Source organism: Colias philodice, chromosome 11 (assembly GCF_061535455.1).
Source record: "Colias philodice isolate Cphi_HAF_F1 chromosome 11, ilColPhil1 Martin Lab GWU primary, whole genome shotgun sequence".
NCBI classification, from domain to species: domain Eukaryota; kingdom Metazoa; phylum Arthropoda; class Insecta; order Lepidoptera; family Pieridae; genus Colias; species Colias philodice.
The window spans coordinates 6417356-6441026 of NC_143096.1; the positions used below are offsets into that span (position 1 = coordinate 6417356).

The window sequence follows — 23671 nt, forward strand, 5'->3', positions numbered from 1 at the left end:
TATTTATATTAAATTATTCAGTTTTGAACACAGGTTTTGAAGAATATATGACACTGAACGATAATAATTTATGAATGTAACTTCATTTAAAAATAACATCTCATTAACGAAGTTATTTGAACACAGAACAGAAAGAACATATTTGAATGATAACAAAAAATAATTAATCTATTGTCAATGGATTTTTCATTTTAGATATGGCAATTTGGTCTTGTCAAACTGACACATTTGTTTCATTCATTTTATCTATGATTTTGATTTCATTTACTCGAGGTGTGATGTGAGAGCGCGATTTTATTTCTTGGGATTCTTGATAGTATTTGCGATGAGGTAGCACCGATTCATAAATAAAATAATATTATAATATTATGCCTTAATTTGTGTGTGATTAAAAGTTTTTCGGGAATGCCAAACATGAATAATGCCTCCGTCACCAATGGTAAAGTACCAATCTTTATATTTTCTACGAATTCGTCTCGTATCTTATGAATCATAAGTAAAATACTGTGTAAATAATAACTTTTAAGACACAGACACTTAAAACGTATTTATAGATGATATGAATTATTCGATATTATTGATTGTGAACATGGACACCCTTCATGAAATATATTATGCGCGATGTCACGGGTTTTATATATAAAATATGTGTCGAGTAAAAGGTCATAAATGATTTATTGTTATAAAAATTAAATACATTTTAATAGAATATTGATATATCTGTAAAATTAAAGTCTACATTTTATTACTTATATAAATATGGTTTAAATCTATAGTACTTCACAGTAGAGGTTACATTTCTATACAATATGTCTAAAATATAAATGTATTTAGGTTTTTGTGTTCTTGTTTGTATCCATATATGTATCACATTATAAGATCCGGCTCAGCTTTAGAATAAGTAACACCTCATTTTAAATTGATATTTTTTTTGTAGATAGGTATGGTTAAGAGGTATCATTTACCAAAATATCAAGGTGCGGAGTGCATTTGTTTTTGAGATATATTTTTTTGAAAAAATGTTATATAACCTCCAACTGTGCAACATATTACAATTTATTTTGTTAAAATATTATTTTAACAATTTAGTATAGCCAAAAATCGTTCCCTAATTTGTATTCACAACAAGGCAAGCCACAGATTAGTTAATATGACGCAGATCGCAGATTAGCAATACAAAAATACGTATATACTAGCTTATCATAGAGTATAAATGATACATTTTAATGTTTTTTTATAGCTCACTTGCTTCAGTTTTTAAAAACGATTAACTTTTACTTTTAGTATTCAAATAGGTAGCGAGGAGCGAAGCGACGAGCGTGTTAGGTTAACTCTTGAACTGCCGCACGAGCCGAGCGAGCGAAGCGAGCGTGCCGCGGCAGCGGCCGGCGAGTGCCAGAAGCGACTTTAGGGCGATTCCCACTCAAACAAAAAAAAAACTACGTAGGTTTAAACTTTTGAGCTGTAACCTACACTAAATTGGTACTTTAAAGTGTGAAATTCACCTCAAACTAAAAAAATTAATATAAAATAAGGGGGGGGGGGCTCCGCGCCCCCCCCTTCACAGGGGGGGTTTTTACCCATCCCCCCTCCCCCTCCCCCAGCCCCTCTCCCCGTTTTGAGGTGTTACCTGTTCTAAAGTTAACACAACGTAAATTCAAACTTTGTATAGTTATACATTATACATATAATTTATTTTTTTAAATGCCCTTTTTTAATGCACTAATTACAGTGAAGTCCCATGGCCCCTAGTGGGGTAAGGGGCAGATGCATTATACATCTGTTTCACTTATCGATTTTCTTTAGGGACTAGAACTTAGGTGATCAACCTACCAGACCGAGACATTTTTTTTCTTCGTCTCTACTGGGAATTGAACCCAGGACCCCTCGGTGCTTCGCTCATGTATCAACCACTGTATCAAGGAGGCGGTCAAATGCACTAATAACTAAGCTTAAAATCCCTTTGTATATAAAAAATCTCATGTTGAAATGTTAGTTACCATACTACTGATATGGCTAGACCAATTCTTATGAAATTTTTTATGCCTATTGGGTAGATCTGAGAATCGACCATTAAGTATCTTTTCATACTCCTAAGTGACAAGAGAGTAAGGCAGAACAATATTTGCCAAGACAGCTAGTAATTGAAATAAAAATATGTTTCAGTTACCATAGATTGTCATTTTATCGTCCCATTTCAATTTATTATTTACTAGCTGCTCCGCGCGGTTTCACCCCCGTGGCTCCACCCCTGTTGGTCGTAGCGTGATCATATATAGCCTATAACCTTCCTCGATAAATGTGCGATCTATCACCGAAACAATTTTTCAAATCGGACCAGTAGTTCCCGAGATTAGCGCGTTCAAACAAACAAACAAACAAACTCTTCAGCTTTATAATATTAGTATAGATAAGCATAATGTATAAGTTAGCTATTTTTATTGGATATATAATAGTATTAGTTTTATAGATAAAGTTGTAGTCAATAATGTGCAATAAATTAATGTTTCACATTAGATACTGTTTGTTGTATGAAGATAATAGCCTTGATTGTGTTTTGATATATAGGTCATATCTATTAACCAAGCTTAGAGAATGGAATATCTTCTAATTGTAATCAACAATTCGGAGTATTTATGTAGCAACATGAATGTAAATGTGCATTTTCCATTTAGAACAAATATTATTTTCCAAGAATTTTTATCTTATAACAATCACATTGGTATCCTTATTGTTATTGAAAGATACTGTTTAGATATGAGATAGTACCCATTTTATTACTTTGTATTATTTTTCACTTCTAATATTACTTCAACCTAATAGATGTCTTACATTATTCAATAGAACCGCTATAAGTTGAACATCAGTGGTAACACCAAATTATTCGAGTTATGAATTATGTGATTTTTATGAGTTACAGAGAATTGAATTAGGGACCTAGAAGAATTTATATACAACAAACACTTTTTAGGGGTCCTGTATCAAAAAGTTAAAACGGGTCATTATTACTGAGACTTTGATGTCTGTCTGACCGCCTGCCCGTCTCACTAGCTGCTGTATCTCATGAAGTCGCGAGTACGACTCGTACTTGACCGATTTTTTTTAATTTTGTTTAGGGAGGTGAAATAAATAATCATGTTCGAAATACATGAAATGTATGGTGGTTTTTTTTTTTTTGTGTGGTGTCTCTCAATGTTAGCCAGAAGGGCTTCTACATTTTAACGCGAACGCGGGGGTGAACTGAAGGTTCACCCTGGTAGCGACATGCACAAGGGCGTCCCCCCTTGACGGGGACCACGAACCTCGGCTTGAGCTGTCGCTTGAGTGGAGGAGGCCAGAAGGGCCCTAATCGGACGGGATGTATGGTGGTTGTGTATTAGGGGTCTACGGCCCACGCACATAGGTTTTCCTAGGTCACGCCTTGAAGTTTTCGGCAGCCCTCACAAGCTGCTAAACTTCGCGCTTGAGGTAGAGTTTTCATCTTTGCCTATTTTCCCCCCTCCTTTTCTTCTTTTTCACGCAAAATCCGCGCTTAACGTCGAGTTGTGGACACATAAATTAATTATTGTTCGAAATACAGATGTCTTTTATTTTTCTTGTTTTGAGTCAAAATTTGTACAATAGACGTTTGTAGGGGCTCACTGATTTCCTCGTCTTATAAATAATTGAAATTTCGATAAATGGAGGGTTTGAGATATACAGGTGCAACTTTAAGAGGTTCTAACTTATTTAATATTCTAATCACATGTTGCTTACTGTATAAGGAAAATCTATGGGTAATTCACCATAGCGCAAATTTATCGCGAGAGGGAGAAATAAACAGGAAATGGATGTTTTCCATACCTTTCTCCTGTGTAAAAATTTCAGCAAACTCTTATTTTTTGTTATCCCACAAGTTGTCAAATCTAGTTTCATTTTAAGTTAACCATAAGTTCGAATATGCCATGTTAGAAAATAAGTAGATATGGTTTTTATTTGGTATTCTTAAATAGGCAAGAATTTTGTAAATTTTACAGAAGAATATGAAGTTATCGGGGAAGCGCATTGGCAGGTATTGGAAGGGTCAGCCGATGATCAATCCATAAGGATCTACGGCTACAAATATTCCAGGCTTCGCTCAACAATATTCCACACAATATGCGTATCGCTCTGCGGCCTCCCGTACTTCGCTCTGGCCTACCACCCGGCGTACAATCGCTACAAATATATCAAATGTAGCCTAAAAAATGCGGAAGAAATTTGTGGTGAGTGAGATTTGTAAAATATTCATGTATGAATAATTTTCCCATGGAAAATATCATGTAACTATGTCTATTTTTACTTTTCCCCTTTTTTACTATGTTTGAGGTTTATAAAATCTGCATAGCAATGGTATTGCGAATGCATATATAGCTGTGCAATTGATATTCAACAATTTTCTAGTCTTTCCTATTTAAAAGTACATGATAAGCTTATAACAATGTTCTTTTTCCGTTCAGTTATAGACAGTGAGGGCGCATTTACAATAGAAAAGGTTGAGAAGGTCGATCTTAATATATCAAGCCTCAGGGATAACTCACTTCGGTATTTTATCTACCAACACAGTCGCTACATCTGGCTGACCGATCAAGGAGCATTTATCAATGTGCAGGCACTTAACGAAAAACTTACTATCAATATACTGATGGAAAATATGTCCGGACTGAATAAAAGACAACAAAATGAGCTGTGAGTATCCTTACCTTTAGTAAGTTTAGTTTACTCTATAATTATTTATTTGACCAATTTTTATAATAGAGTTTGCATATTTATGTACTTATATTCGTTTCGAATGATTCACTTTATCTCACATAAATTCTGTACCATGTCCATACCTGATGAACTTTTAATTAAACCACAGAGGCTTTGTTACAATAAAATTAACTGTAAAATATTTATTTCTGTCCTAGTATAAAATTGTACGGGCCGAATTCGGTGGAAGTGGAAGTCAAGAAGTACTGGACGATATTCCGCAACGAAGTGTTCAACCCGTTTTACTTGTTCCAAATCTTCTCGATCATTCTATGGTCGTTGGATGAGTACTATCAGTATGCGACCTGCGTTTTCATACTTTCCGCTGTGTCGTGCATGATGGCGCTATACCAAACGAAACAGGTAAATTCTCTTACTAAATATATACATTATAATTAAATTCACTTTGGTTTTACCAACTAGTCTCTAGTCTGTAATAAATTTTATTATTCATGGATAAGGAAATTGGTTACAACAACTAATCTATTGGAATCGGATAACGTAATGTCAGTACACTGTGTACATAATAACTAGTAAGCTAATAAGCTGGTATTTTGTAAATACGTTCATTTTTATACATGCGTGATGTAATCCATTATTTACAGTAATTTGCACTGAAACTGAAGATTTAGTTACCGTAAAATATGCGCAGCAATATACGTAATCTCGTTAAAAAGTATATGAATAAGTGTCTTTTTTATTAACATGCAAAAATATGTGTAAATAATATTTATTAGTTGCTTTATTTCCACAAAAAAATTACATTTATTTTTTGACAACGAAAATCCAATTTTCAACTTTCAAGTTCCCTCACTTTTACATTTATAACATACGAAGAATAATACTTCAAAATGTTTCCACAGATGAGCATAAAGATCCACAACATGGCGGGCTCTACATGCTCGTTTACGGTGACGGTACTGCGACCGTCACGCAGCGGCCGTGAAGAGTGTGTCGTGAACGCAAGCAGATTGGTTCCCGGCGATGTACTAGTGTTGCCAGCTGATGGATGCGTGATGCCGTGTGATGCTATGCTGCTGACTGGCTCTTGTATTGTCAACGAGAGCATGCTCACTGGTGAGTTTTTTTGAAGTGAAAACTTCTTTGGCGGCGTTGGGTATAAAATCTTAAACTCGCGTCAGGACACGTGGCCTGATCGAAAAAGCGTAAGACGGATGTATTTTTTTTTTAGCCCTTATATTCCATGCGTAAGACGGATACCATTCGAAAATATCAAATATGCTGAACGTTAATAATCAAGTTTTCACTTCTGCCGGCACTCCCGGAGTGCAACCCATCTTTTTTTTTTCAATCTAGATTGCGCGGCTGCCGTTTTTCGAAGGTAGATAATAGAGTAGTAAACGCAAGCAGATTGGTTCCGATGGAGCGATGCTTTGGTGTTGTCAGCTGATGGATACGTGATGCCGTGCGACGCTATCATCTACTCGTTTAGTTCTGTAGTTAAAAAGGGAAATTCACTCTGACATTTGGAAAAATTTCTTTGAGAATATCATATTCTGTCATAAAAATATTTCATCCGAACAATGTAGAATAAAAAATATATGTTTTATGGTGGTCATAAATTAACATATAATAACTTAACATAAATAGTAAACGGATATTTTTAATATGCTATTGTGTAAACTATATTGTCTTAGTGTATTGTATGAAATTTATTAGTTTACTCGTTTTACATCCTTTTTAATAAGCATTTTTACGTATAATTTACACGTGGTGAAAAATAAATAATTCAACTTAAAATTTTGCTTTTCATAACTTACAATTTTGGAAACTTTTCTACGTCTTGGATAATAAGTAGCTAACAGTAATATAATTAATATTGTAGTAATAATACATATGACAAATTGATCAAGAGTAGATAAAATATTGCTCTTATAAATCTAGCCCTTTCTAGCCAAATGAAATATGTTCACATTAATTGTCCTTCTTATGCCTAAATAAACAAATTAAAAGCCAACATGACGACTTTTCTTAATTGACCTTAGCCCATTGACCACCGTAAGCCCCGATCGGGGCGCGACACAATAGATTTTCTATTGTGTCTGTGATTCCGAGGACTGATGGATTAATTAACAGAATGATTTATCTTTCGATGTCTGCTATTTGAGAGTAAATTGATAAAATATTTTTAGGTGAAAGTGTTCCTGTAATGAAAGGGCCTCCATGCCCTTCGGCTGAAGTGTTCTCAACGGAAAACCATAAGCGACATACATTGTTTGCTGGCACACATGTTATTCAAACAAGATTCTATGGAAATAATCAGGTACCACAGAACAGTAAAGTAGATAGAAGTGTGATGTGGGCGTGGCCCACGTGTCACTTGTAAGGTAAGATCACCTTACTTGCTCTCAGTTGTGCGCAGAAAAATATTCGAGTCGGTTGTCAGCTGTCAAACCTTTTTTCCGTATTTATTCATTAATTAGGACGTGTTGTTCGGTATTAGAGTGCAAAAATGATAGCAGACGAAATAATATCAGCAATGGAGGCATTTCATACCATCGGTAAGTCTTATTTTTATTTATTTTACATATAATATTTAATGTTATATCTTCGCTTGTAATTTGTCAAAATTGTATACAAATATCTAGTCAAAATGAACCTTAATCCGTAAGAAATTAGTACTATTATAGATTGAACAGCAAACAAGAATTTCTGGAATATTATTGCAATAAACAAACGAATGTCGCTTTAGTGATGCTTGTGGCGCATATCGACAGTATCGATACTTTAGAAAAGACAAACATTATAAATATTAAATTGTATTTTATTTTTCCTTAGCTTTCATTTGTCCAATTTATTTACAGATTTCCCAAAGAGGCTAATTTAAAAGAGAAATGGATAAATGCAACGTGACGAGTTAACTGAATGCCGAACAGCACTAAGCAGTCTAACAAAGGCCACCGATACAGCAAACCTACGGCAGTTCCAAGATTTAAAATAATGCATATTTTCTGTTTGTATTTTGTAAATATAGATTAATACTATTCTATTCCGTTTTTTATTTAATAATAATAATATAAAAAGACGTACTTAGTAGTAATAAACATACTCCAAAATGTGACACATTATACTATACTCGTATAATAGAAAGAAAAAAAAAATACACAAAAAATATTTATTTGTGAATTATCGATATCTCGATATCGATAACAAGGCTGACATCCCTCAGGGCATAGCATCAGATAAATATCAAGTTAATGTCATAAATGTTTAGTGACACAAATTTCAACCTTATCTCTATGTGTTGAGGTTCAAAGTTATATCTATTGAAAACTAACGCCCTCTGTTGTGGAGTAGCTGAATGTTTTTCGAATTTGGAATTTCTGTGCAATGAGAAACAAAACAGCTAATATACCTAGAGATGTTATACTAAAATAAACCGTAACATGGTGCGTTAGGGTACATATTGAAATGCTGAATTTATAACCTAAGTCAGTTTTTACTCAAATTAAGCAGTCCAATCAAAGGCATAGTTTACTTGTAGTGTACTGTATAACTATCGGTTTAAATGTGTGGGTTTGGCGACACTGGTTTTCATACTAATTATGACATTAAAGCACTTCTATTTGTTTTTATTGTTCTGTGTCAGGTACATATATATCTCACAACATCAATTAAACTCAAAATAATATCCAAAACTGCATATTACCGTCTCGGCTTCGCCCGAGTTTAAAAAAAAAACCCACATAGTTCTCGTTCCTGTGGGATTTCCGGTATAAAAGTAGCCTGTGTCCTATTCTGGGTCTTCAGCTACCTACATACCAAATTTCATTGTAATCGGTTCAGTAGTATTTGCGTGAAAGAATAACAAACATCCATCCATACATGCTCACAAACTTTTTTTCTATAAAGATAAATTAATTAAATATATTTTTTACCCAAGGTACTGGCTAAAGTGGTCCGAACAGGATTCTACACCGCAAAAGGCGAACTGATTAAGAGCATTCTGTTTCCGAAACAATTCGACTTCCAATTCTATAAGGATGCCGTGAAATTTGTTATTTTTATGTTCTGCATCGCCGCTGTCGGAATGGCGTATTCGATCTGGCTTTATGTTCAAAGAGGCGTAAGTAACAATACATTTTTAAAGCTGATAACAATATTAAATTTTAATTTATTTATTAGCTAGTAACAATTACCTATATTTATAGCCTGTTAAAATTAATTTAGCTAACAAGCATAATATAGATATCTTCTAGTTTCTATTCCGAGTATACTAAATACAATTTTCTTTTAATTCCTATGTTCTATTCATGTTTTTTATTCACAAACTAGCGGTCCGCCCCGGCTTCGCCCGTGGTACATGTTTACGTTTTCTCTACATAAGAACCATCCTCCTACTTCAAGGAATATAATAAAAAAAGAATTATCGAAATCGGTTCAGCCGTTCTCGAGTTATGCGCTTACCAACACATTTTGCGATTCATTTTTATATATAAGAAGATTAAACATAACAATGAATTTTCAGAGTTCACTAAGCACAATAATACTTCGCACATTGGATATCATTACTATAGTGGTTCCGCCCGCGTTGCCGGCCGCCATGACAGCGGGTATAGTGTACAGTCAGCAACGGTTGAAGAAAAACAGAATATTTTGTGTGTCACCACCGAAAATTATAATCTGTGGAAAGTTGCAAGTGATGTGCTTTGATAAGGTAATAATAGTCTTCACTAGTTATTTCGTAACATTTTTTTTTCTCTATCGTATTTTGATGTCATTTTTGCTTAAAATTTAAAGTTTTAATGTATATTTAAAAAAGAACTTTCACCCATGCAATGATTACCAAAAAAATCGTTTTGTTTACAATTAAATTGACTTGTTACAAGATTTTTTTTTATAAAAAGAAATATTTTCTATGAATTTTAAAACGAAATTTTTCTTCATTATTTCTTTAATTTCTAGACGGGAACCTTAACAGAGGACGGTCTAGACCTCTACGCGGTCATACCGTGCATCCAAGACGAGAGTTTCGGCCGCTGTGTGGACGATATCAACAACCTGCCAGTAAAGAGTCCGCTAGTACAAGCGCTAGCTGCTTGCCACTCGCTTACCAGTATATTGGGCCAGTTGAAGGGGGATCCATTGGATTTGAAGATGTTCGAGTTTACGCAATGGGTGAGATTTAATGGTTTTTTGAAGTGAAAACTTCTTAAGGGGCGTTGAGCACTTTTTCTGTAATGGGTATAAAATCTTAAACTCGCGTCAGGACACGTGACCTGATCGAAAAAGCGTAAGACGGATACCATTCCAAAATATCAAACATGCTCAACGTTAATATTCAAGTTTTCACTTCTGCCGGCACTCCCGGAGTGCAACCCGTCTTTTTTTATTTTTTTTAAGCTATTGCATAGCTTCTATCGCGGGCCTTAAGCGCGGGGACCGAATCTAGAAATTCCGTAACGAAAAAAACGTGTTATAACTTATAACGAATTAAAATATGTACTTTTTTGCGAATTATTATACAAGAATAACACATCCATTGTCGTACAATAAAAAAATGGTTGTTTATAGCACGTTATTAACAAGAAACTACATAATACATTCAAATTTTTGTAAAATATAATTTTTATTTATTGTGTAGGTTCTAGAAGAGCCAGGTCCAGAGAATACTCGCTACGACAACCTAACTCCGGCCATTGTTAAACCGCCCACCACTAGTGAAGATTTACAAAACTTGGAAAACTATGATCCTCTAACTATGGAGATGCCCTATGAGGTATATAACTAAGTAATAATAACAAACAGAATAATTACATAGAAATTGCTGTTTATAAAAAATTAACTTATAGCTTCTTTTCTTTTTTAATTGCAGGCTTTACAAAGTATATGCCAGCGCAATTGTGAATTATTCTTATTATGCAACATTTCCTAACTTACATGTACTTTTAGATTGGTTTACTGCGTAGATTCCACTTTTCTTCGTCGCAACAATCAATGGGGGTCATCGCAAGAGTGTTGGGTCAACCATCTATGGTTTATTACGTTAAGGGTGCCCCTGAGAAGGTAATTATTTTTATATCTTGCTTTTTCATATATTAAAAAAAAATCCAGTTTTTACATAAAAAGTAAATGTTAGAGGTTTACAAATTTTGTACCAGAAAAAAAGGAAAATGTGGTCATTTCATTTACAGTCTTTGTTTTTGATGTAGGTGCTCTTAAATCTTATATTTCCTCCAACTTCCAAGCAAGCAGTGAATTTAGAAAATGAATGTAGCAGTTGCATTTTAATCAATATTTTTTCTGAAGTTGGCTAGTTCGAGCCTTATCAGCTTTATAAATTAAATGTGTTTTAAACTTTTCGATATGGTACATCTCTAATATCCCCATAAATCATGAAAAGATTCAAAACTCCATTACAAATACAATTTCTATCCTAACAAATGTATTATCGACAAGCATTCACTTCGCATATAACCATTTAATATTCTAACAACGTTAAGATTGCAGGAATGTGCGATCCGATGTCGCTTCCAGACAACTTTAGTAGCACGCTCAACGAATACACGTCAAATGGATTCAGAGTTATCGGCCTTGCGTACAAGAAGTTAGATCGCAAAATGAAATGGATGGACGCACAAAGAATTAAAAGAGAAATGATTGAATATGGGATGACGTTTTTGGGCTTTCTAGTCATGCAAAATAGCCTGAAACCGGAGACCACGCACGTGATCAAGGAGTTGCATGAGGCTAATATGCGGCAGATTATGGTTACTGGTATGTTTTTAATTATTTTCTATTATCTGTATGAGCTATAAATGTAATTTGTTTTATTTTATTCTATTTTCTGCATTTCAACATGCATTCGAAGCAACGATTTTTATTATTTTTCGTAAAAAAATAAGTCCATGTTTCAGAAAAATTGTTATCTCATATCTATAAATCTATGTTATCTTAATAAGCAAATTAAATGTATAATTAGTTATGATTCAAAAACTCAAGGACTTTATTGTTTAGGAAATATGTCTAAAATCGATGTTATATTTTGGCATTTTATCTTTGCCTTCAGCACATGAATATGATAATGTCAATCAAACACATCAATAAGCTTAATTCCTTTTCAATGTGTCACAAGACTATCCATTGTTATGAATACAAAATTGGCACAGATAATCATATTGTAATATTGGGTATAACAAAACCAAAACTGAAAAAAAAAAATTGAACAATACATGAAACTCAACAGATACATAGTTTATTTGATTTTTTTGAATGTTTTACTGTTATAATGAGGCAGAGCTCTAACAGCAAAACAGCAAGCGGCGTCGCTGACTTACGTTTCCAAGGAGTTAGTATTAAATAACGGTTTGGCAACGTCGCGAATTTGATCATTTCCATATTGACTGCTTGGATACATACCTGGTGACATTGCCCTCATTTGAATAGGACAGAGCCAAGAAGCTTATATCTAAAATACTGGAGATTGCACTATGACCATTAACTTGTAACAAGAAAATATAACTTGCCAAGTTAGGTGTGAAAGGGATAAAAAAACATACAGGCGTCATTCGACGTCATATTTTCTTGTTACAAGTTAATGTTCATACTGAAATCTCCAGTGTATTAGATATAAGCTTCTTGGACAGAGCTCTCAAGTCCATTTTTATTTATAGGTGACAACATTATGACAGCAATGTCAGTAGCGCGGGGCTGTTTCATGGTGCAGCCACAGCAAAAAGTGGTGTTGGTAACACTGGGCCTGCCACAGACCAGTGAGCAAAGACCGCCACTTGTTATGGAGGTAATTACAAATATGCTTTAAGACCGATTTTTCAATGCTTGGATAAAACTTATCCGTCCAATAAAGTATTACACGATACTTTTAAAATGTCACGTAAACTGTCAAATACGGGCAATTAGAATACGTTTTTAAAATGGTAGTTTTATACATACATTATTCGACGAATAAGTTTTAACCGAGGATTGAAAAATCAGCCCTTAAACTTCTATACAGGCAAGTCTGTGGTACGTGTTCTACGTTTAGACTGAGATATTTTTTGTTAATAAAAAAGATTATAAACATTGAATACATTAGAAAAAAATACTAGTCTTCCAAGTGTAGGAAATTGACGCTAAAAAAGATTTACTATCACTATGCTCTAATTTCCCATTACCTAAACAAAATATTATGCATCTTCAACAAATATACTGTTATTAAGCTATTGCATAGCTTATATCGCGGGCCTTGAGCGCGGGGACCGAATCTAGAAATTCCGTAACGAAAAAACCTCACGCTCCCCACTCCGACGGGCATGGAGGTGTGGCTTGAAGGCATAGCATGCAATAGCTTTACCGCGGCAGTCCCCGAGTGCCACACGTCTTTTTAATTAAGTTCAATTTCACCAGGTGGTTGGTGAAGGCGGTCCACCGAAACTAGCCATAGATTCCAACGATTATGTCATCGCTATGGAGGGAAAGACTTGGGCAGGAGTCAGAGTGCACTATCCCGAGTTCATGCCTACTGTCATGAGTAAAGGTAAATACAAAAATATCATACTTTGCTTTTCTTAGGGCCGATTTTTCAATGCTTGGATAAAACTTATCCGTCCACTAAAGTATTACACGATAACATTAAAATGTCACGTAAACTGTCAAATACGGGCAATTAGAATACGTTTTTAAAATGGTAGTTTTATACATTATTCGACCAATAAGTTTTATCCAAGCATTGAAAAATCGGCCCTTAGTTTATTAAAGCTCTAGATTGTGTCTTCGTTGTTACTATTGAAATTTGATCAATTTTGAAAGTGCTTATTTATATTAAAAAACATATTATTATCTTTTTTCTCCACAATTTGTCGCTTCTATTGGTATTAGCGTGATTATATAGCCTTCCTCGATCTCGAAATGGGCTATCTAACATTGAATAAATTTTTCGAATCGGATCAATAATTCCCAAGATTAGAGTGTTAATGCAAAAAAACAACCCGTTCAGCTCTAAATATTAGTAAAGATATATTTTAGTGACCTCTTATAAACCATCAAAAATGATATTTTTTTAGGTATGATATTCGGCCGTTTCGGGCCAGATCAAAAGACGCAACTAATAACAGCGCTACAAGGCGAAGGGCTCATAGTGGGTATGTGCGGTGATGGAGCTAACGACTGTGGAGCTCTTAAAGCAGCCCATGTTGGTATTTCGCTGTCGGAAGCTGATGCATCAGGTAACTATATCTGAAATTGGTTGTTAGATGCAATTGTTTTGGGAAAATTTTGTTGTAATGTAAGACATTGACAAACTGTTCTAAAGGATACAGTGATGGTAGAGGTTTGATTTTAGTGGAGATTGGGTTTTACAAATAATTAGTCTGACTTATTTAAAATTAAAATTAATATATCAAATTTTTTTGAAAAAAAGGCGCTTTGTAGTTGGTTGTTGACTCGACATTGATTTTATTTGGATTTTTTGTACTTGTTAGAAGTGAAAAACTGATGTGAAGTTCTGATTTTGTGTTCATTATGAACCATATATTGGCAAATGTTATTGAATTTAAGAAAATTTAGCCCAAATTATCCCTCATTATACATGTTCACTACATAGTATAAAACAAAGTCGCTTACTCTGTCCCTATGTCCCTATGTATGCTTAAATCTTTAAAACTACGCAACTGATTTTGATGCGGTTTTTTTAATAGATAGAGTGATTCAAGAGGAAGGTTTTAGTATATAATTTATTATGTTTTAGACAAAGCGGGCGAAGCCGCGGGCGGAAAGCTAGTTTTAATATAAACAAAAATTTCAGTGGCCGCACCGTTCACGTCTCAAGAGCAGAACATTCGATGCGTGAAGCTATTGGCTCTGGAAGGCAGATGCGCTCTCAGCACTTCGTTTGCCATCTTCAAATACATGGCTCTCTATTCACTTATACAATTCTTCTCTATTCTTATTCTATATAATGTGAGTATGTTTAAAATATTATTAATTTAAAATTTCTGTAAATGGTATTTACTATTTACCATCACATATCGGGAAATGATATATTGTATTGTAACCTTAATAAAATAAATAATGAAGCGCGTGCATAGGAAAGTAGTTGCAGCGCGAAATATTAATATGTAATTATTATGTTTTTCATTTATTTATTATTTATGCGTGTGTGTGTATTTATTACACACATAGATATATAAGTTGTCATATTCCTCAATTCCTATCATTTCGTGCACGAAGATGGATTTAGTGTGCGTAAACGCGCTGTAAAATCCGCATTTTAAGCTTACAAACAAACAAATCTTGTCGATAGATTTGATGCTGTATGTTTGTGTGAGTGAGCCGTTTCGAATGTTTTGTAGCTACCGTTTATATATGTATACCGTGCTGTAAGACACACGCATACAGGTGCATATGTGCGTGCGCGCGCACTATATATAACCTTACCCCCGCCCGTTGTCGTCAGTTCTACTCGATCCTCGGCAACAACCAGTTCCTGTACATCGACCTGGTGCTGACGACGCTGCTGGCGCTGTCGCTGGGGCGCGCGCGGCCCGGGCCCGCGCTCACGCGCCAGTCGCCGCCCGTGTCGCTGGTGGCGCCCGCCAGCCTGCTGCCGCTGCTGCTGCAGGTGGCGCTCGTGCTGCTCGTGCAGCTCAGCGCCACGCTGCTGCTCTTCGCTCAGCCCTGGTATGTGTGTGTTGACCTATGCCAGTAACAGTACTGTGCCGCCCGTGTCGCTGGTGGCGCCCGCCAGCCTGCTGCCGCTGCTGCTGCAGGTGGCGCTCGTGCTGCTCGTGCAGCTCAGCGCCACGCTGCTGCTCTTCGCTCAGCCCTGGTGTGTGTCGATACATAGATTTACAGTACTCCAAAATTAATAGGTAATGCACATGCAAATCTTCGCTAATTGTCGTATTTCCGAAAACACTCGAATCATTGAATCGTAAGAGCCCTAAACAATGCACTTGCATTTTACACCTTGTTCAAAAGAAATAGAAGTCAATTCACGGTCATACACAATCAAAACCAAATCGGGCGGTAGGTGACGGTAGCCTGTCAGTCGAAAAACTGAAAAATCCGTCAGTCATCTTTAAATAATGGTGGTGACTGCACGTATTCTCTCTGTGTGGAATTATATGGAGCTGCTATTACATACCCTTCTTGGTTTTGTTTTTAAAGGTGAATTGAATTAATCGTTGAAATGATTTACACAGGTGATGGCAGTAGGAAAAGTGAAAATGAAGAAGAGCTAAAATGTCAGAAATAAAGATTATCCCTGATTTTTATTGTTTTTATTATTATTTTTTTGTAAATGTCATAATATTGAAGAATGATCAGTAGTTTAAATACTTTTGAGCTGATATTTTAATGATTAGATTTATATGGTTTAAAATTTAAATGTAAACCTGCGTTTGGAAACAATATTTTATACAATATAAAAGTTGTGTTATTTTAACCTTCTTTTCTTCCATCATTACACCAGCTTCAGTAAGACACTTTAAAAGTACTATAAAATTTTCCAAGTAAATCAATCCAACAAAGATATATTTGCAATCGCTATTTACTGACAAGCAATCATCGAAACAAAATCGTCACTTACAAATCAATCTTAATCTCTTTTTGCACAAAACACATAATTTGACTAAATTATGCATGAAGAAAATGCATTTAACCCCTCTACAGGGTGTAATCGTTAAGTGTGCACAAGCGATTATTCCGTAACTATTGCAGATATCAAAAAACTTTAAACTGATATCGAAAGTACTTAACCTAATGAGTAAAATGGCCATAATAATTTTTTAAAAATAAAACGAGAAATAACCAAAAATGTTACATTAAACGCTCCCATACAATTTATTTCCCATACATTTTGTATTCATAGTAGATTTTCGAAGTGACGTCCTTATTGTGCAATACAATGAGGAGGTCTATTTACAGTTTCTAAATGAACTTCCCTCCAAATTTGCGAAGTAATTAAAGCAGAAAACCAAAAAAAACAAAAAAAAAGCTAAAATCTTTCATATTAAAGGTTGATCCAAAAGTAATGATAATTGGGTATTTCCTGTGCACATAAAAATATAAAATAAATGTTTTATGCTTGCTCATGTAATCACTAAGTTATCACAAAAAAATTATATCTACAGGCCACGTTTCCAAGTATTAACATTAATTTTAATGTGAACAGTGCGAGCCAGAATGTTTCCCGACGAAAAGAAGAAACAACGATTCGACATTTAGAGGGTGAATTTCTAAATTTTTAATGAGATCAGGATAATTTTTTGTCACGATTTGTGACCATGGGCGTTACCTGGGTTCACCATGTTTATGCTGAAACCAAGAAACAATCAATGGCCTGGATGCGAGCTTCCAAAGTGACGGTGAAGATTTTCAAAGTGAAAATTAGTGGGATAGATTAAAGCCGTAGTTTTTTGGGACGCTGAAGAAATGTGGAATATTTTAAGAAGGTAGCCACTACTACACAGGGCTCTTACTACACAGACCAAATTAAAAGATTGCGGGTAGGTTAGTAAGAAAAAGAGACATGGCAAACTTCGGTCTTGAATGTTGGTTCACCAAGACAACGCACCAGATCACAAAGCGTCAGTTGCGATGGCTGCCAATCAAAAGTCGGCATTGAAAATGCTTGAACGCCCACCCTGTTTGTAAGATCTAGCTCCTAGTTAATTCTATCTCTTACCTCGGCACAAGAAACACCGTCGATACAAGAAATTTTAAGACGACAGCGAAGTGATGGCCGATTTTGAGGGGTTTTTGTAGATGAAGTCAAAGTTTTTTTTTTTCTAAGTTAAGGAAAAAATCATATCGAAGTATATTATCTAGTTAGAAGACTATCTAGAGAAATACATAATTATTTTAACTGTAATGACCTTGTTTAATATTGATTATCATTACTTTTGGATCAACCCATGTAAATGGGATATTCATATCTCATACTAAATGTATGGGAGGGTTTAAAGTTAATTTTTTAGATATTTCTCGTATTATTTTTAAAAATTTATTATGGCCATTTTACTCATTAGGTTAAGTACTTTCGATATCCGTTTAAAGTTTTTTGATATCTGTAATAGTTACGGAATAATCGCCTGTGCACACTTAACGATTACACCCTGTATATAAATATCATCTTCGGACGCTCCGGGAATATGACAGTTGCCGAACAGTGACGAAGATTTCTATGCGCATTATTACTTTTGGAGTTGTATTTATTTTTTCTATCAACATACTGTATGTTATTTTTGGTACTTCCCAAAGTTATGGTCGAATAAATTTAATAATAATTTCTTCCCCACAAAGAGATGGATAGCTTTTAAATTCTAAGTTTGTGCAACTTATAAGAGCTTTTTAATTCTAAACTTGTGTGACTCATGGGTACAGCTTGTAATCATTTACGAAGAAGAATTATTCATGTAAGAATTCGAATAATTTATTCATCACAATGTCACATTGAAGTAGACACTTAGGTTACACATTTAGATTACACACTGCTCTCGTGAGTAGCATAAGCTTAGAATTAAAAAGCTCTCATAAGTGCTAGAATACTATTAAACTTAGTATGTATATATTATGAACCTTTTTGTCTCCTTTATGGGGAAAGAAATTAGTGGGGGAAAACTTTGGGAAGTACAATAAATAACACACAGTTTGTTTATAGCCTTGATCAAACAGTAAATCATGTTTCTTTCGTAAACAATTTCATAAGTCAATTCAGCCCTTCGGATTTTCATGACTAATATGCAGAGTCGTAACTAAATTAAATTTAGGGCCGATTTTTCAATGCTTGGATAAAATTTATTTGTCGAATAATGTATAAAGCTGCCATTTTAAAAACGTATTCTAGTTGCCCGTATTTGACAGTTTACGTGACATTTTATCGTGTAATACTTTATTGGACGGATAAGTTTTATCCAAGCATTGAAAAATCGGCCCTTAGTTTGTTAAATTTGTTTCATATTATTAACATTAATTTAGGTTCAAATCTGTGGAGGGTGGTCCGGATGTGGAGCAAGTCAAGTGTTGGGAGAATTCTGTGATCTTCATTGTGACGTCATTCCAATATTTGATCATGGCATGCGTTTACGCTAAAGGATGGCCGTTTAGAGAGCCGTTCTGCTCTAATAGTAAGTATTTTTTTATTATTTAGTTTTGAGTAACCTTAATTTTCAATGTTGCTTATAAAATCTAAAATTAAATGGTGTATTGGCCTTGGCATTGGTAATTTTTTGCCCAATGCACCGTTCTAATATTATGAGGTTGATTGCAACACTGAACACACAATTCACTTACAATTCAGATTTATAATTATTATTAGGTATAATTACTAAGATTTTCCTATGATCGAAAAGTCGACTGATTTTTTTGCGGTTTTTATTTAAAACAGGAGCATAAATTCACTCGTTTCTTATAGGTCCTTGTAACAATTTGTTCGTTATTTCAGTTTATATGGTGATAACACTTGCAACACAAGCAGTATTCGTTATCTTACTATTGTTCTGTCCTTGGAAGAGCCTCGCCGAATACATGGAGATTGAAGAGATGAAACAGGCTGAAGTTGAACAAAACTACTTTAGAATTTACTTACTAATTATACCAGTCATACATTTGCTGCTGGCTGTGGGTGTTGAAGTAAGTACAAGTTTGCTTGTTTTGACAGAAATTATTTTTAGAAGAATCGTAAAGTATGAGTATCTGACCAAGTAGTATGTTTGTATCGGATTTTGTGTGTAAGGGATTATGGCATTAGAAGATAACATATTTGAAAACTAAAATATTAAGCTTTGATATTCTTTGTATCTAGGACATTACGCTATTTTGAATTAAATACTATAAGCATTCATTCAAATTGTTTTTAAATGCAATATTTTAGTAATTTATAATAAACTAGCTGTGCCTCGTGGTTTTACCCGCGTGGCTCCGCTCCTGTTGGTCTTAGCGTGATATATAGCCTTCCTCGATAAATGGGCTATCTAACACCGAAACAAATTTTCAAATCGGACCAGTAGTTCCTTAGATTAGCGCGTTCAAACAAACAAACTCTTCAGCTTTATACTATTAGTATAGATAAAATCATTTATGAAATCTTATTCAATTATCTTAACTAAAAGAAAACGATAACATGTCCATACGTTATTAAACCTAAAAAAGACGGGTTGCACTCCGGGAGTGCCGGCAGAAGCGAAAACTTGATTATTAACGTTGAGCATGTTTGATATCCATCTTACGCTTTTTCGATCAGGTCACGTGTCCTGACGCGAGTTTAAGATTTTATACCCAACGCCGCTAAAGAAGTTTTCAATTAATTTATTCCAATATATACAATTTATTATATTATACAATATTAATATATACAATAATACAATATATACAATTTATTATATACAATATTAATATATACAATTTATTTCAGGCAACATTCTCCGACCCGCAACTATTCAGCAATCTATACCGTTCGCTGCGTAATCTCCTCAGCGACAAGAAAGACGAAACATCAGCAGACGCCGAGTGCCCGCTGTGGCCTCCACACTCGCCCGCACACGTGTGCTGACATACACACGTGACACACCTTTTATATACATATTTTAGTCGTTTAGCTATGGAGTATAAGTGAGAACGGTCGTTGGATGAACGTTTTGTAAAATATGGCTGTTTTGGAATGCCGTTTTGTGATTTGTCCACGATATTCATTTTATGAATAGCGTTGCATTGGATTCGATAACAGCTATACCACAGACATACATTAAGATAGACTACGCGAGTGTATGTACTTCCCGTGTCCAAACTAAGTATACAACACTTACTTGACGCTGGCCTACACTCGGTCCGCGATTGCAGTTCGCCAAGGAAAGACGTGAAACTGAATAGAGTAAAATGCCGAATTGCGCAGTTATAAACAGTAGAAAGTGGCTGTGAGTGGCCGAGTTATCGGAGATGTTTCCTTCCACCGTTAATTAATTTTCTAATCAGAATATGCACTATTTATTTTAAAATCAAATAAAGAATATCTGTGGAAAACGATCGTGACAAACATGGATACAAAATCATACGGAATGATTCGGAATACATTGCGGCTTTTACTTGGCACGGTAAAGATCGCGTCGTATGATAATAAGCAATGAATAGCGTCTTCTCATTTTTCTGTTCTCTTTTTTCTGACCAATTTTGTGGTTAGTGATGTTCATTCGATGCAACAGTTCTCGATTCTAATCGATTTTATAATCGAACAGAAAAATGATAATTTGAAGGAGCAATATTTCAGAAATAAGGCATAGATTTTTTTTGTCATTTAATATGACTTGACCTAGAACTTTTAAGTATTTTAATACAAACGTACTAAAAATAAATATTATGACATGGACGCCATTAGTTAAAGTGTCATCTTGGGAGTTTTTTAAGAAAACTCCTTATTGCTTAGACTATGTTTGTTTTTTCAGTTTTCCAAGTAACCCGAACATAAAAGAAAAATGGATCGAGGCAACGGGACATAAAGATTGGTTTCCAACAAAATATAGCACAATTTGCTCTAAACATTTTAGTGAAGCCAGCTTTGTTGAAGGAAAAAAGCTTCGACTATTGACAAAAACAGCCTATCCGACAATTGATATACTGAAAACGATATAATATACTAGAATCGCCGCGCGAGTGTCGTCCCTAATCGATTTAGCGTAAAATGAAATTCCCATCACTCAAAAGTGCTCGTGACGTCATAACGCGTCAAGGTCAGTACAAAAAATATGACACGCTTGGTTTTCATACAGATCGCGGTACTTGCGTGGTCTATCTATGTCTATGAGCTATACTCACACAATTACACACCGTTTTAGTCGTATAGCTATGGAGTTTAAGTGAGAACGGTTTATGAACGTTGAACGAAAAGTGGCGTAGTAGGGAATTTTTATATGCACAAGTTTCTCCCACTACGCTAAAAAGTTGCCAAGTTACGTACCGGAAACATTGAAAAACGAGTTTGTCAGTTATGTAAGTCTTATGGGCCCTCTTCACAATCAGCAACGTTGGCCCAACATATGATCGTCGATGTTTGCCGCTATTACGTCGATTATGAATTAATATTTCTCTATACTATCGTGATTGCCTCTACTCGCCCAACGCTGCCCATTGTGAAGAGGGCCCTTTAAAATATGGCTGTTTGGTTAGTGCTGTTTTGTGATTTGTCCATGATGTTTATTTTATGAATAGCGTTGCAATGAATTTGATAATTTTGTCGCTGTTTAATGTGATCTTTTAATTATATTCTTTCACGGCTTTGTAATTGGAAATTGGTAATTGTAATTTTATTTTCTTACTTTATGTAGTTCATTCAACATATTAGTTGTAAAATGTGTTTCATTTTAACTCCTTTTAATAAATCTTCTTCAAAATGATTAACTTTCGTGATCAATTTTAAAGTCACATTTTTTATTCTCACATATTATCTTGTTGAAATCAATTAAGACCTTTGAAACTACATTTGTACTTATTCTTTCAGTAGTGCAATTATAAATATGGAAACGTTTTTCATATTTCCATTCAATAAACAAATGGAAACGATTTTGTAGATTTATGTTTAGGTACTGCAACTCTCTTGCTTATATTGGTGAATATACCAATTTATTTAATTTTTTAGTTCAATAGTACAGGCGGTTTTACCGTGATTTCCTATTCTAGTGATTTTGATTACCTTTTCAGATTTTTTTTAAATATTAAAACCTAAAACTTATATGTAAATAAATTAGAATAGATTTATATACAAACATATATATTTATTTGTAAATATTCATTTGCTTAGCATTTACACCAGTACTTTATTTGTGGTACTTATTGTGATTCCGACTATGTTTTTAAACCTTTGTATCTCTCAATTCTCAAACCGCGGCATGTCGGCGGTCCTACTATGAAAATGTATGATTAACGTTAAATGTAAGATTAACGTTTAGGTTAAAAAAAGCAAATGCCAAAATTTTGAAGTATTTACATGAAATTGAAATGGTTTCAACCATTTATTGAAATACTTCGATGTTATATTTTATCATACTACTTTGGATACTATTAATCCTTGATACTTATCAAATCATGACGTGTAGAACACGTAGGATAACTTAAATCCATTTACTTAATATATTTTACAAAATTGTTTGGCGAAGTAAGTGAGATACTTTTTAAAAGCGTTTCACTTTAACAACGTGAAATCTTTTTCAGTATTTTTATGTTCACCGTTTGCTTTGAATATCATACACTATTGAGTCCGTGATAGCTATTTTAGTTTGTTTCGAATATGCGATATGGAATTAGATAATGTAGTATTATTTAAGGCTATGCTTCATTCCTAATAATCTAGTACTTAGTTTTTATTAGACAATGGAAAATACTTAAGAAAAAATACTTAAAAAAGTGGAATGTGAATCAATCGTATTCTTTGAGGATAATGTTATTTGTTTGCAAAAACAAAATAGTAATTCTTAAGGTAATGTAAGCTAATAAACTTCGTAATTAAATTATTAACCCATATAATGTAAGGATTTTTTCATGTACTTGATTATTTAATTGGATTTATCCTATCATGTTTTATCATTGCGTTGTATACATTTAAGAGAATTTTACCGTTTTCGAGCTACTCGTCTAACCTAAACTTAAAAAAGTTTTGAATTGTGTATTAATAAAATTGTTACTATGTTTTGTTTTAGCGATAAATTATGCACTTTTTAGTATCATTTTTCCGTACTCTTTCCGGATGTGTTTTTAGTTTTGAATCCTCAAGAATTACATCATTCATTGAACTGCATTATTATGATCTTTGTTTCTTGTTATGTAAAATCTTTCTCGAATATTGGGAATTGACTTTTTTTGTCATGATAATGTAGTTCGATACGAACATGACTATATTTAATACTTGTAGATCGATGTGACCAAATGTATTGAAATAAAAGTCGTTAAACTTGTG

At 34.3% G+C, this 23671-nt stretch overlaps 2 protein-coding genes and 1 long non-coding RNA gene across 3 annotated transcripts in view; all 3 read left to right on the plus strand.

The window, feature by feature from the left end:
* Nucleotides 1-23671, plus strand: part of dib (Cytochrome P450 302a1, mitochondrial) — a 114616-nt gene that overhangs the window by 52557 nt on the left and 38388 nt on the right. The gene's annotated exons all lie outside the window — the stretch shown is intronic.
* LOC149484642 (polyamine-transporting ATPase 13A3-like) lies at nt 258-23669 on the plus strand. Its single transcript, XM_089700964.1, has 20 exons — nt 258-439; nt 4017-4244; nt 4479-4707; nt 4929-5133; nt 5634-5847; nt 6924-7054; nt 8675-8857; nt 9260-9448; nt 9697-9909; nt 10376-10510; nt 10684-10797; nt 11235-11508; nt 12405-12532; nt 13138-13267; nt 13794-13955; nt 14534-14688; nt 15185-15408; nt 18709-18857; nt 19175-19362; nt 20144-23669. Exons 1-20 carry the CDS (start codon nt 406-408, stop codon nt 20279-20281), a joined length of 3423 nt encoding a protein of 1140 aa, XP_089557090.1. The 5' UTR covers nt 258-405; the 3' UTR covers nt 20282-23669.
* LOC149484643 (uncharacterized) lies at nt 7061-7780 on the plus strand. The gene is made up of 2 exons (XR_016316296.1): nt 7061-7292; nt 7596-7780. It is a non-coding gene; the product is annotated as an uncharacterized LOC149484643 (long non-coding RNA).